Here is a 13,749-nt window from a genome sequence, read left to right as displayed (position 1 = left end):
TTAACAATTTCTAAATAATCTAATATCCGTAACGGAAAGTATCCGAGACAATCGGAAAATCCAATATAATTTCGTATCCGTAGCAGTATCTGAAACTGGTTAAATATTATTTATTTATCAAATCAAATCAATTTTATTCAAGTAAACTTCACAATGAAGCGTTTTTGAATCGTCGATATTAAAATACTACCAGCGAGAAGCAACGGCAAGAAACTCGCATAGTTGCTCTTTTCAAATAAACAGATTTACAATGCTGCTTTTTACAATAATTAGTCTGATGGAACCCGAGCCTAAATCCAGGCGTTCTTTTTTTAAAAGTACTCTTTTAATGAATAATAAGATTTATTTACTAATTTAGTCTTAATAAACTTTTTTACATTTTGTGAATGGTAAATTGATTAAATATTATTACATATATCGGTATCCATATCCAGATACGTAATTACATATTCATAGCATCCCTGATACAAACTTAACGTTAACGTAACGATAGCGTTGTTCGGGATAAATGGTGAGTATATGTAATAACAAACACAAGATTTATAATATCTTCAATACGTTGGCGATGTAAGGATAGGTGCATATCATATCTAGAATGTTCGTGTAAAAAGTTGTGATCAGTTTAAATATAAAAGAAAATTTTAGCGCCGTCTATTTCTGTAAAATTATTAAAATAAATCATAACATATGTAGTTTTAATAAATATACTTATATAGTATATAAGTATACATATAGTATCTTAAGCATGTTTCGGGAGGAAGTTGAATTTGGAGACATAATTTCGACGAATACTCTTCATCATACGTAATTTTAAGGTTAATTTTAATATTTTTCCATTGGACATTTATTGGTTCAAGTTATGTAGCTTGCTACCGGAAACTAAAATAGTTTTCAATAACCTTATGGGTTTAACCATTTCTTACAATAAAATATTATAAAATTAAAGCATAACCATTTATATACATATATATTTTTTCATTTTGGCATTTGCTGTAAATTTTTTATGTGTTTGCCAAAAAAAAATATAAATTGACTAAGCATATTTCTATCTTTAAATAAATAATTAAAAATCTTCTGTACGTGTGTATGTAACTGAACACCACCTAAACGATTGGTTCAATTTCGATGGATTTTCTTGTGTTTTGACTGGATAGTTAGATTAGACTCGGTGGGTCCCTGGATAGTTTAGATAGTAGGTGGCGCTACGATTGGGAAATAAATAAAATGTTTATTTCACCTAGACGAAACAACTAGGACGAAGTAATTTAATAACTAGAGTTATCTAGATTACTATGGAATTATTATTTATGTATTTTCAAGAAGAACATATTGTAAGTTGTAATTAATATCTACTGAAATAATTATCACAGATTCACAAACGCGTTTCTTACCGGTTCTAAATCAAATGTGCACTAAATGTATGATAAAACAATATACCTATAAATATATATGTATATATATATATGTATATATACCTAAAAGCATTTTAAAAAAAGCGCATGTTTTATTTTGAGTTATGACTTTGTTAGAAGTAATGTTATTAGTTAGTAAAAATTATGGATTACACAAATATACTAGCTGACCGACCCGACTTGAAATAATAATTTTATTTACTTCCCGATCCCAACAAGACCAACCAGATCCAATCTAAACCATCCAGGGAACCACTCAAAAAAACATAAAAGATTTCATCGAAATTGGTCCAACCGCTTAGGAGAAGTTTAATACAAACAAACGTACAGATTTATATATGTATAAAGATATTCGATAGATAAATTACTTTCTGACGTATGAAGGCGATTGGATATAGTATGTTTGTTTGTTATTAATAACAGCATATCCATTATATGTATTTACACATATGAATATACCTTTTGAATCCATAAGGTCATAGCTTGTTCCAGAAAAATATTTTCTATTATACAGATTATACGACAATATATCTTTCCAATTTTAAAGAAAAATACTTATTAGAGCAGTATAAATTATGGCAACTTTAATAATGATTATTACTATTGATTCCAATTATGTGTATTTTACCTACCCTTTTAGATTCTAGCAATGTAAGTTATATACGTAGTGCTTATTGTTATGAATTGCACGAAAAAATGGATATCGCTTTTATTTAATAGCTACTAGCTATCCGACCAGTCTTCGCACAAGAAGAATAAAGATTTATATAAGACGCTTACAAACGTACAATAATATATCTTGTTTTAAAAGCGGAAGAACGCACCAAATTTCGAAATTACATTCGGTGTATTTGTTATTATGTTCGCAAATATTTTAGAGTAACTAAGGTGTTATGTTCCTTGTGCATATAATTACACTAGATACATAATACTCAGATGGATGAAGGATGGTTTTAAAAATGACAATGATGATAATAATGATGTCTTCCTGACCGATTAGTTCTCAGTAGAAAGTAGAATCGGAAATATGATATAAATATTGCTTCAGTGTATCAGTAGCAGTATACTTCTTGAGAGGAGTTCTCAATAACTTTTGTTTGACCCTAGGTTGAACCCACAACCTCTAAATCTACAGACGTATTACCTTGCCACTTACACTAATCGGGACATCGAATTTTGTTTTTGTTTTTCTATTTATTAACTGCGGTTTTACGTATAAACACTACCCTGTTACAGTTTTATAATTTTTATATGAATATATAACAAATTAAAAGCAAAGGTAAATCCATGGCAACCTTGTACACGTATTTATTAAAATAATTATTATATCCATTTAACTGACATCGCCTTCTGACCTAAATATATAACGAGTTTACGACTTTGTACCTACATGCAACTCGTGTAAGTCTCGTATACTCAATACAATATAATTCGAAGCAAAGACTTTGACATCTACACGTCAACAAACCGACCAACGTTTGATACGTTGGTGCATTGGTTGGCCAAAACATTGAGGGACCAACTCTACCAAGTTAAAAGGATTACGATTCGGTCCCGATACTATTACGATCGAACTTCGATTATTCTTCATAAAAATAATTCTCAGCTGGGTGATAACTGGGGACCAATTCTACTAGTTCATAACAGCTACGATACATTGCCGATTCGATCGAATTTCGAACGAACCGCAACTGGATCGTTGTTTTAATAGCATAGGAAAACGGCTAAAGATGATGATGATGATGATGATGATGAGATAATGAGGATAACGATGACGTTTTGAATCGATTGCTATAAAATAACATTATTTTAGTAGAATTCACCCTGTATTGTACAATGTAAAGATGATTTATTTCAAAAAATGTATGACAAACCAAAATAAGAGCGACGCGCTCTAGAGAAGGACACTTCGCTTATTCTAGCACCATTAATAGGATAGGAGTCTTGTACCCAGCATTTATTGGCTTCAATGGCTTTAGCATTTCCACACACGATTGCTGATTTTTTCGATATTCATATATAATAATATATTAATATCGAAGAAATCAGCAACATTTATTTTAATACTTGTTATAAAGAACCGAAGTGAAATTTGTCTAATATAAAATCTGCTGTGCCGTATATGTGCACGAACAAAATTTTACATAACAATTGAAACTTTATTAAGTTAAGTTATTATTGTGTGACGTGTTTGTAAATTAAATATTTCAATCAAAAAAAAACTAAGTTAGGGGTGATAGATAATTTTCTTTGAATAGAACACATTGTAATTGTTTTTATATTCGAATAGTAGTTTCGTATTATGTGAAATGAACAAGTAAGTTTTTAAAATAGTTTACGCAAATGTCTTTGTAGCAATCTATATCCCTTTTTAAATTAATTTTATTAGATATATACACCTCAGAAAAATATTAAATATAGTAATAGGTTCATAATTACCGGTCCAACACCGGGATTCACTAATCTAAAATCAAAATTAATATTATCGATGTAAGTTTTGTTTGTATGTTTTTTACTTTACACAAAAACAACTAAAACTAATTGTTTGAAACTTTATTTTAAATATATATGTATATGATTCAATATTGCATATTTTTTAAATGTAACTTATTATGCCAAAGAGATAAAGATCCGACGATGCGAAAACATTAAAAGATATCTTTACCAAATGTTTAAACTAAATCGGAGTTCCACAGAATGTATATAAAAAAATCAACAACAGTCCCATTATGCATTTTCTGTTGTGAACGTCAATTTCTCTTTATTGGTCACAAAGTATTTATTCTTATCAAATTTATAACTTTTACTGTAAATAATAATACCGCTTAGGTGCTCATACTTACGGATAAATAACAAGATAATTGAATAAATGCATGAAAACAAAGACGTGGGTCGTTTGATTAGATGTAGGTACTATTGGCACTCAGTACGAGCGGAGAACTCGCTTAGCTCAATTCTAATTGTAAATTTAAATCTCATTATTAGACATTTAGATTCGTTTAAATCTCTTTACTTAAAAAGGAGTGAAACCTTAATTTTTTTTAATCGGTTCTAGTAGCTATTTAATATTGAGGATAGTTTCAACAACAGCGTGGATTGATAATTAGATAATTCTTGAAAATTGCAAATGACTGTCAAAATTGAGAGTTTAAAGTATTTATTACGAATGTTGCTATTCTTATTTTCGGTTTCAAAATTTTTAATGATATTGGTTTTTGTTACATTTATTTGTGTTGTTTTTTTTTTATTTATTAATTTATTGTGTTTGAATAATATGCGCGTTAGGTCTTGAGTAGTTTCTATAAAAATCAAATACATTTAAAATCGAATTAATATTGAATTGATTATAGATATAGTTTCGCTAAAAAGGATAATAACTGAAGTATATTTCTTGATGCTTAACATGTACTGCCATTTTATATGTATCTATAGTCTATTCCAACTACAAAAAGACAAAAGCCAAATAAACAACATTTGCATTTGAAAGTTTAAATAATCTATGATATTCACAATGGATTTTCAAAATAATGGTGCTTTGAACGTCGACGAAACCGTTATCGGAATTTTGGAAGTAAAATTAAGCATATAAGTAGTTTAGTGGAATAGTGTTGTATTTTAAATAAAAATATTTTATTCAAGAAGTGTTATTAGTGCACAATATAGCTCGGCTCTTAGCAAAACTCGCGGCATACGTAAATCTATGATTTGCTTACATTTACTCCTTCTTTGATTGGAATAGGCTACACAATTTTGGTTCAGATCTGGTACTTATCGGGTTTGGTTTAATTGATTCACAGATTAACAGTTACCATATATTTTTATGTTTAAAACAATACACAGATAAATTTTAATTTAAACACAACTTGTCACAAACATTTTAATACTTTTAGCAAATAAAAATGGCTTTAAAACTTCACAACTACGACGTATTATTTTCTAAATTTAAAAAAAAGCAAACGAATGAATGTTTGGTGTAAAATGTGGAATAAACAAGTTATTGGCAACCATAGAAACACCTTGCATCGTACTCACTGTTTTTTAAACATATATTTTTATACCTATTTTACTACACATCTATATATACCTAATAAACCATATAAACAATATTTCTTTTCATCTAAATTATTATATTGTTAAAATATTTAGATATTAATATAACCATTTTTGAGTTATCACGTTTTTTAGATTTTTTCAAAATAAGTCAAAATTGCAACATTAAAAATTTATTAAGTTTCGATTAAAATCTACTTTTTTCTTCTGATTTATAAAAACGATTAAACACTGGATATATTTCAATATTTAAACAATAATTATCGGTCCAAATTTAAAAATGCGAGACGGAAAACGATATTATTTCAATATTTTTTTTATTTTTTTCCCTCAAATATGCCTGAAAAACAAAAAAAATAAGTATGAAACTTGTTCTGCACATTATTTTAAAAACATAATCGTTTAATTAGCTTTCCGAAAATATATAAAAATGGAAAAAATAAAGATAAATACAGCACTTTCTTACTTTACTTGACAGCAGCTAAAAAACAAATTGTATGTTTGGTAAATTTAAATATTTTGGGAAAACTGTATTTGTTAACTACGCTTAATATGTATATCATACAAAAAATTGTAACTTATAATATTTAAGTCATAATAAGAGCAAGTTGCACTGTAGTCACATTTCACATTCTTGAATTACAATAATGATGTCTTTATTGAATAATTGTGGATTACAATGTTAGGATATAAAAACTTAATGGCACGTATGTTAAGATGCTAATTAACAAATTATTGCTTCAATTTTATTTCATTAGTATGTAATACATTTAATGCTTACTAATATTATAAAGATGAACGTTTGTATGTATGTTTGTTACTCTTTCGCGCAAAAACTACTGAATGAATTTTAGTTGTGGATGGATTTAATAACTGACAACCAACCCCTAAAATGCGAACGAACCGCGGGCGAAAACTACTATTGTAATATATATGTTAAGATATTTGCATTTATCTATGGTTCTTTCTATATATTAGAATCTGCATTTGTATGTTAGTCAAACATATATTTTAGATATTATATGAAATAATATTTAGTGACGTTCCCATATACAGTTCTTACATATATGAATGAATCATTCTAATTTCAAATATATAATTTACTGCAAAGGCAGTCATTTTACTTAGTAGACAAATCATATTTAATAACAATTTTATTGCACAATTATACTGTATATGTATAATTGTGCAATAAAGCTGTTACTAGCTCTGTTTACAATATATTCAAATGAATGAATTGAAGAAAATTCAAAAGCATAGATTATCACAAGCTTATCTCTGGATTTCAACAGATACCGAAGCCTTTAATATATCTTACACGCAAGTGGAGACCGGTTAATCTTAGACTTAACGCAGCTCTTACTAGTTTCTATATTCGTTTACGGTGCGAAGATAATAAATTTATGTCTGATTTGAATTCGCTACCATTTCAGTACAACGTAAACTTATCTAAGCACGTCACTAAATAGTCGTTTGCTATGCACTATTTACTAGTTATTTAGATTTTATATAGATTTGATATTAGAACAACTATTTACATAAATGGCATGCCATTCCTATTTACTGTTACAAATAAGCCAGTACATATTGTTTTGTTAATGTCATAGTACTTCACCAATAATAATGTCATATTTTCATTATATCTTAAATAACTGATTAGATATCTTCGAACACGGAACAAGTTTATTTTATAGAGGATAGCAAATAAGAATTTCAACATTATTCAACGGTTTCTTGTAAACTAAAAATAACATTAATCAAGCGCAATATTGCCTAGTTAAATTTACATTTATAACAATTACAGAAGGTGAGCCAGCAACTAAACAACCAAATCCGGAAAATAAGCGCATCTTGAGCCAAAAAAAGCGAACATAAAAAGGTCACGCTAAAGCGATCTCGGGGAATTTAAGATATTCAAAAGGTATTCGTGATTATATCTTATAATTTTTAAATCAATTAATATAAATATTTACCTTATTAGGTTCTTATAAAATATATAGGTTTTATTTTTCTTCATTTCAATATTAAATTTTGTAATGTATTAGGTAAATATCTATATCGACATAAAATTATGAATAGTGATTTATATAAATAGAGTAAGTTATATTTTTTGTATCATATTTAAGTTATATAAATTTCATCGTGTTTGATTTTTTTGCACAAATCTCATTTTGTTAGATTTCTAACAAAATTAGATTTCTAACAAAATGAGATTTGTGCATACAAAGATTTGATTTGTATATATACATACCTACAAGCAAGATTAAATTACAAATAATTTATAACTTCTGATATTATTTAAATAGTCATAAACCCGAATAAGATTCTTGTTATAATTAATCATAACATTTCGTAACGTTGCTAACTGTACCATGATATATTATTGAACAACCTTCGCCGGAAACGCAGTAGCGTTTATCTATCAACCGATCTACCGATTAATTAGTTCGATCAGCAATACAATGCAGGCAATGTCCTGTGGTCCAACGCATTTCGCTCACTCATGGCAGCTGCGCTCGTGACAAAATAAATGACACCCATCAAATACACCTTGTGAAAATTTTGATTCCACGACAAGCATTAATAAGTATGAGCTTCGTGGAGATCTTATTTATCTGATCATTGACACACAACGCTCACCATAAGCTACTAGACGATCATGGTCAGAACCACTAGACAGAACAGGAACCTAACAGTAAGATATTATATATTCTATAATACAGGTAGTTCTTGAACTTTTCACTGATAACCAATTATTTTATTGTGATAAAAATAACAATTACATACACAGACAACATAGACTCGTATCTATACATTGATATATTATAGCTTTTTAAAAATAACAAAACTTTCTAAAAAATATCGTTTATTTGAAAGAATAACTATGTAAAAATAAATAGTGTTCACAAATATTATTATTATTAACATCAAACTATCAACGCGATAATATGCCGGTATTGTCATGTTACCTAGATTTATGTTACAAGGTGTGTTGTAAGGTGTTCAGTTATATTGTTCAGAGCAATTAAAGCCTATTCAATCAGCAATTTATGAACTAACGATAGCAATAATCTCATAATAATGTAATCATAAATACTATGTAAGAATTTTACTTGTGAGATGACGTCCGACAGAGAAGTATGGAAGAAGAAGACATGCTGCGCCGACCCCAAGTAAAATTGGGATAAGGGCAGGAGGATGTTAATGAGTTTCTGTGCAATTGATGTGCCAATAAACATATATACATGGGAATGTTCCATTTTTAAATTTTCATATTCTATGATATAGTATAATAGAATCCAATATTATTTTTTTATATTCAGTTTGTATTTTATATAATTCCTTCAATTTTCATAACTTCTAACATCGTTATACTAATCCTTTTATTTATATCCTTTTTTGATATTGAATCATTGTATTTTCTTACAATTATGTTGTTATAATTTAGTCTACAGTTTATGTTGCGAAACCTGTTTATATATACACAATATATATTTTTTATTCTTCTTAAACATAAATATGTTAGGTTATCCTGCTATTTTTGTTAAAAGAATAAGATAACTTTAAGCACACAGATTTGAGTAGATGTCTCAAAATTTTATTTAAAGAAACTTACAGTTGTTCCTATATTTGCTTTACTTGCTATAAGTATGTTTGTTTTTTTATTGTTTAATGTATTGAAACGTATTTAATAAAATGATTTTAAAATATATTAAATATGCATTTATAACTTTTAATATTTTCTAAATATTAATAAGCGTACTACCGTCGGGCTTAGATTACCGAAGATTTCTAGTAAAACTCACAACAATTTAAAATAACTTAGGTAATACACGAAAATATTTTAAATATTGGAAATTATTTTTTAATACAAGGTCTTAATATTTGTAAGCAAAGTTTTGGCCTAATAATACTTGCTCATAAAAGGTATTCAGCTTAATATAGAGAAAATAAATTATCAACTTGTAGCAATTATATGAGAATGTTTGTGTAAATTGACTAAGTGATCGATTATGTAAGTAATTATTGAATGTTTAAGTGTATTATATTTTTCTTAAAATTTAGTATTATAATTAAAAACAAACAAGTTTACACACCTGCCAATTATAACTGTTCGTCATTCACTCGGTCTGTTTGTTATAGCAAGTGGTTGAACTGTGGTATACATGTATTTGTCTATATTTTTATTACTCTGTTTATAAATATCCATTACTTTTTTAGCAACGATTTTATAGAATTATTACAAAATAAGATTATTTTATCTTTAGCATCTATTTTATTAGAAAACTAGTGATAATCATTTATAGATTTGATAGATCTCGTAGGACTTTACTCTACTAACCTAACGTCTAAATATTAATAGTTAATTGTTATTTGCTTTACGAATTAAATATTAAAATTATGCTTTCCTTATTTATATTATACTTCATTGAAAATATTAATATTACTTTTCAAACTTTATTAGGTATATAGATATTTTTGCGTTTACATAAGAAAGCAAGCAGATTGTAATCAGTGTGAACTTACCGTTCGGTGATATGTTAAGCTGTTGCGTGATGGATGCAGGCGCTGGCGGCGCCGGCTCCATCTTCCAGGATGCGCAGCACGAAGCAGGAGAGAAATCTGGTGTGGGGCCGTTGCCCGCCGATATCAACATGGTCGAGCCACCGCGGACGAGTTCATACGCACCAACCAACACAACAGTTCACGAACCGATCAGTTCTATTAGCCTAACCAAGTTATGGAACCTACACGGACGGTACTCGGCCAGCACGCGCTCGCTTGAAGCTCAGCCAGAACACTGAAGAGCGCGCTTGCCGTACCGGCGCGCCCACTCGCGCGCCTACTCCCATTAGCACGCCTCGGAAAAAATCACCGCCGCCAAACAATAACAAAAAACTGCCTTCACTGAGTCGAACCTCCATACACCTCTCACTCTAACGTTCTTAATTCGATTTTCGAACGCGTCAAAAGCAAAACTACAGCAACGCTCGATTCATTTGCTACCTTCCGTCCCGTTCTTTGAGTTTATCTAACCTTATAAAACACTATGACGCTTGAAGGAACTGTTATAAAGACTATAATTGTTCAAAAAAATATATAAGTTAGGTTCTTTTTAGTCCACGCTTGAATAAAACTACTCCTACTCACACTCATGCGATTTAGCTTAAGCTTGAACCGTATGAAAGGGACAGGTGCTCTACCGCTCGGTAGTAGAATTACAGTAGTGAGCACAGGTGATCTTTCACCATTTCTTTATAGCGGAGGTGTTAATGTATATCTTTCTCGCTCTATCCGGGGCTAGCTCGTTGACGATGACAGAGATAGCGATATAATAATGATGACTTCTTAATTAAACGTAGGTCTAGTTAATCATGCTTAGCATTCTAATAATTGATATAACGAGCGCGCTCCGTTCTAATTAAATGGAAGAGTAGAGTCGTCATTTCAAACTTTATTACGTACTCCGCGCACTTCATTTTCAGTATGTACGTATAAGTTATTCATAATTTCTATGGGAACAAGCCAATGGTGAAACAATAAAAAAAAGTACTTGATATTTTTTTTTTTTTTTCTTTATAACGAACGCGATTTAAGAAAGAAAAAAAATGGGCGTCATGTGGCAATTTCTGAACAGAAAAAATTAGACTCTAATTAAAATATATTTTATAAATAAAACAAGTGTAATTATATTGAAAGGTATAAAATACTCGCATTCAATCGTTCATATTATAGAACATGTATCAGTGCAAAGTTTTTGCTTATAATTACAGGGAAAAGGTTTGCCGGAAGGCCGAAATGCAACGGCTGGTAGGTACCGCCTTATAGCTTTTAAACCGTTCTTTTGATTGTAAATACACTTTCTTTGTGCTAGCTCTTTAATTTGAAGCAATCTCGATCGACATTGCGGTTTCCGCTTTGATACAATAGCTTGCTATCATTAATTTTTTAAATAAACATAATAAATGCATAGGTTTTATTTTACTTCTACAGTCATATGTATACAATAAGTAATCTTTAGGCTTATATATATATGTATATTGATATTTAAAAATATATTTTATATATAATACTAAAAGTTACTAAGTTTAATATTTGATAACGCCAATCTTATCAAACACGGATAATGTTAGCAACTTATTTATTCAACTTTATTTAGAATTACTTCAGTTTAATGCTAATAAAAAACGAACACTAGATACCGTATTACAATGTATAATTTAACTGTTCTTAATTATTGCCATTATAAATAAGAAACAAAAAAAAAAACAACGTTGAATAAAGTAAAGCAACATTGAAAACTAAGTGTTAATTGTGTAAGTGATATTCGAATAGAGCACTTACCGGTATCAATCCTTTGACAATGACACCCTGCCATTATTTCAGACATCATTAGATACTAATGATAGCTTGTCTGTAGGTACGCTACAGAATAGCGAATTTTCAGTGATTTTGTTTCAATCGAATATTACGTATGTAGAAAATAAATTTAGTGAAAAAGAAAATGAATGAAATATATTATAAGGTCTGACTGATTTTTAAAAGGAAACTAAAAAATATATATTAAATAATTGCTAAAAATTCAGCATGTATGAAAATCACGAATTTAATAAAATCATCTAATTCTAGAGATTTTTAGTTGAAGGTGTAATTATCAAAATGATTAAAAATAAGAATAAAGGCACACGAATTACAGGTTAATTGAATACTGATACTTTAATTTATAGATAAGTGGGATAAAACGATTCTTTAGTCGTTTTTCTCCTAGTTTATTTTAGGAAATGTTAGTTGTTTACGATCTTTATAGCGTCGGAACAACATACCTATATATTTTTTATTTCCATAGTAATAAACGGTGCCTACTTAATGACAGTAAAAATAATGAAATAAAATCATTATTGTAGTACAATCCAAACATTATATATTTATTAATGTTATTTTCGTTTTGAATAAAATAATAAAAAGAGTGTTTCAGTTGGAAAATTATTATTAAGATAATATTTATATGAAAGACCAAATCTGTTTTTAAAAATAAAGTCACAATTAAAAACTTAGTCTCAATAATTTTATAAAATTTGTTATTATGTTACCATGATTGTCATTATTAAAATTTTTTTATGAGCAAATTATTATATAAAGTATAGTATATTTTGTAACTGCTGTCTTGTAGTAGGTACTTACCTCTGACTGTATAAGGGAAGAGCGGAGCCTCCGACTACAGGTATTGATATACTTAAAAGGGGGTACCCAACGATGTATAAACAAGTGCACTACTTTGAATGAAATATTTTTTTTTATTTACTATTTTATAATAATTAATATCTTGATAATTAAAAAGTATCAGGTATCGTTATCACTAGTAAGAATCAAGATTTGTTTGAGGCATAGGAACTTTATTAACAAGTTCTCTTATAGAAATTATACATATAAGTAGAGGTATTTCAGTAATAAATATAGGTTTTATTATTTCTTCCGGTATCCTTTACGTTATTTACTGAGGAATGGAATCGTGGAATCCTTTGGCCTTTGTCCAGGAGCAGAAGTGGACGTCTTCCGACTGAAATTATGAAGATAATTACTAAGAACTACAAATCAGATTACAGAGGTGATTACGACGCACCCGCTCCCTGGGGAAGTTACTTTACACTTGTTAAGCATTTCTCGAAAAAAAAACATAAACACATATTTATTATTTTACTATAAAAATATGAAAAATAGATAACTCAACTTGTAGTAGGTACCTATATGAATTTAATTCATAAAACTGCTCTAAGCATACCTTTTGATTCATAGAAGGATTCAATATTTTAGAAGGTTCTGGCCTCTATGAGGCAAGCTTTTCTAATCTAGCCTTTAGAGGTCAAGATTCCAACCACCTTTGTAAAATACTTCAATTTCTATTTATAACGGCAAATTTAGTAATCAATAAAATATAATAATTCTATTAAATATCAAAGCAAAAAGCAGTGTAGTCGACAGCAATATAATATTCCGACTAATCTAACGTCTCGACGTTTATTCATTACTCAAATAAACATAACGCAGTGTTGTAATGGAATACAAATCCTCTAATTTCCATCGCAGTAACTTACTTTTTAACTAGGCAGGTTTATACCTACCATTTATGCTAATTTTGTTATCAATTAACAATAACAACTACATTTTTTTAAATTAAGAACTACCGATACAACACCGTTTTATACTAACAAAAAATTTATTTAAATAAAATTGAATCGTCTCGAATCTAAAAGTACACGAACCGACGCCATTTTCCTGAATCCGAATC

At 28.9% G+C, this 13,749-nt stretch overlaps 1 protein-coding gene across 3 annotated transcripts in view; it reads right to left on the bottom strand.

Moving 5' to 3' along the window:
• LOC113397364 (paired box protein Pax-6-like) overlaps positions 1-10,409 on the bottom strand; it is a 40,734-nt gene extending 30,325 nt beyond the window's left edge. The window contains exon 1 of one of the 3 annotated variants that reach the window (XM_026635674.2): positions 9,990-10,409. In XM_026635674.2, coding sequence (XP_026491459.1) covers positions 9,990-10,119 — 130 coding nt within the window. In that variant the 5' untranslated portion in view covers positions 10,120-10,409. The remainder of the gene's footprint in view (positions 1-9,989) is intronic. The other 2 variants (XM_026635673.2, XM_026635672.2) reach the window with 2 other exon arrangements.
• Positions 10,410-13,749: the final 3,340 nt, after the last annotated feature.

The sequence above is a fragment of the Vanessa tameamea genome, chromosome 3 (assembly GCF_037043105.1).
Source record: "Vanessa tameamea isolate UH-Manoa-2023 chromosome 3, ilVanTame1 primary haplotype, whole genome shotgun sequence".
Lineage (NCBI taxonomy): Eukaryota > Metazoa > Arthropoda > Insecta > Lepidoptera > Nymphalidae > Vanessa > Vanessa tameamea.
The sequence above is the reverse complement of the archived record's forward strand: the minus strand, read 5'-3'. Positions and strand labels throughout refer to the sequence as shown.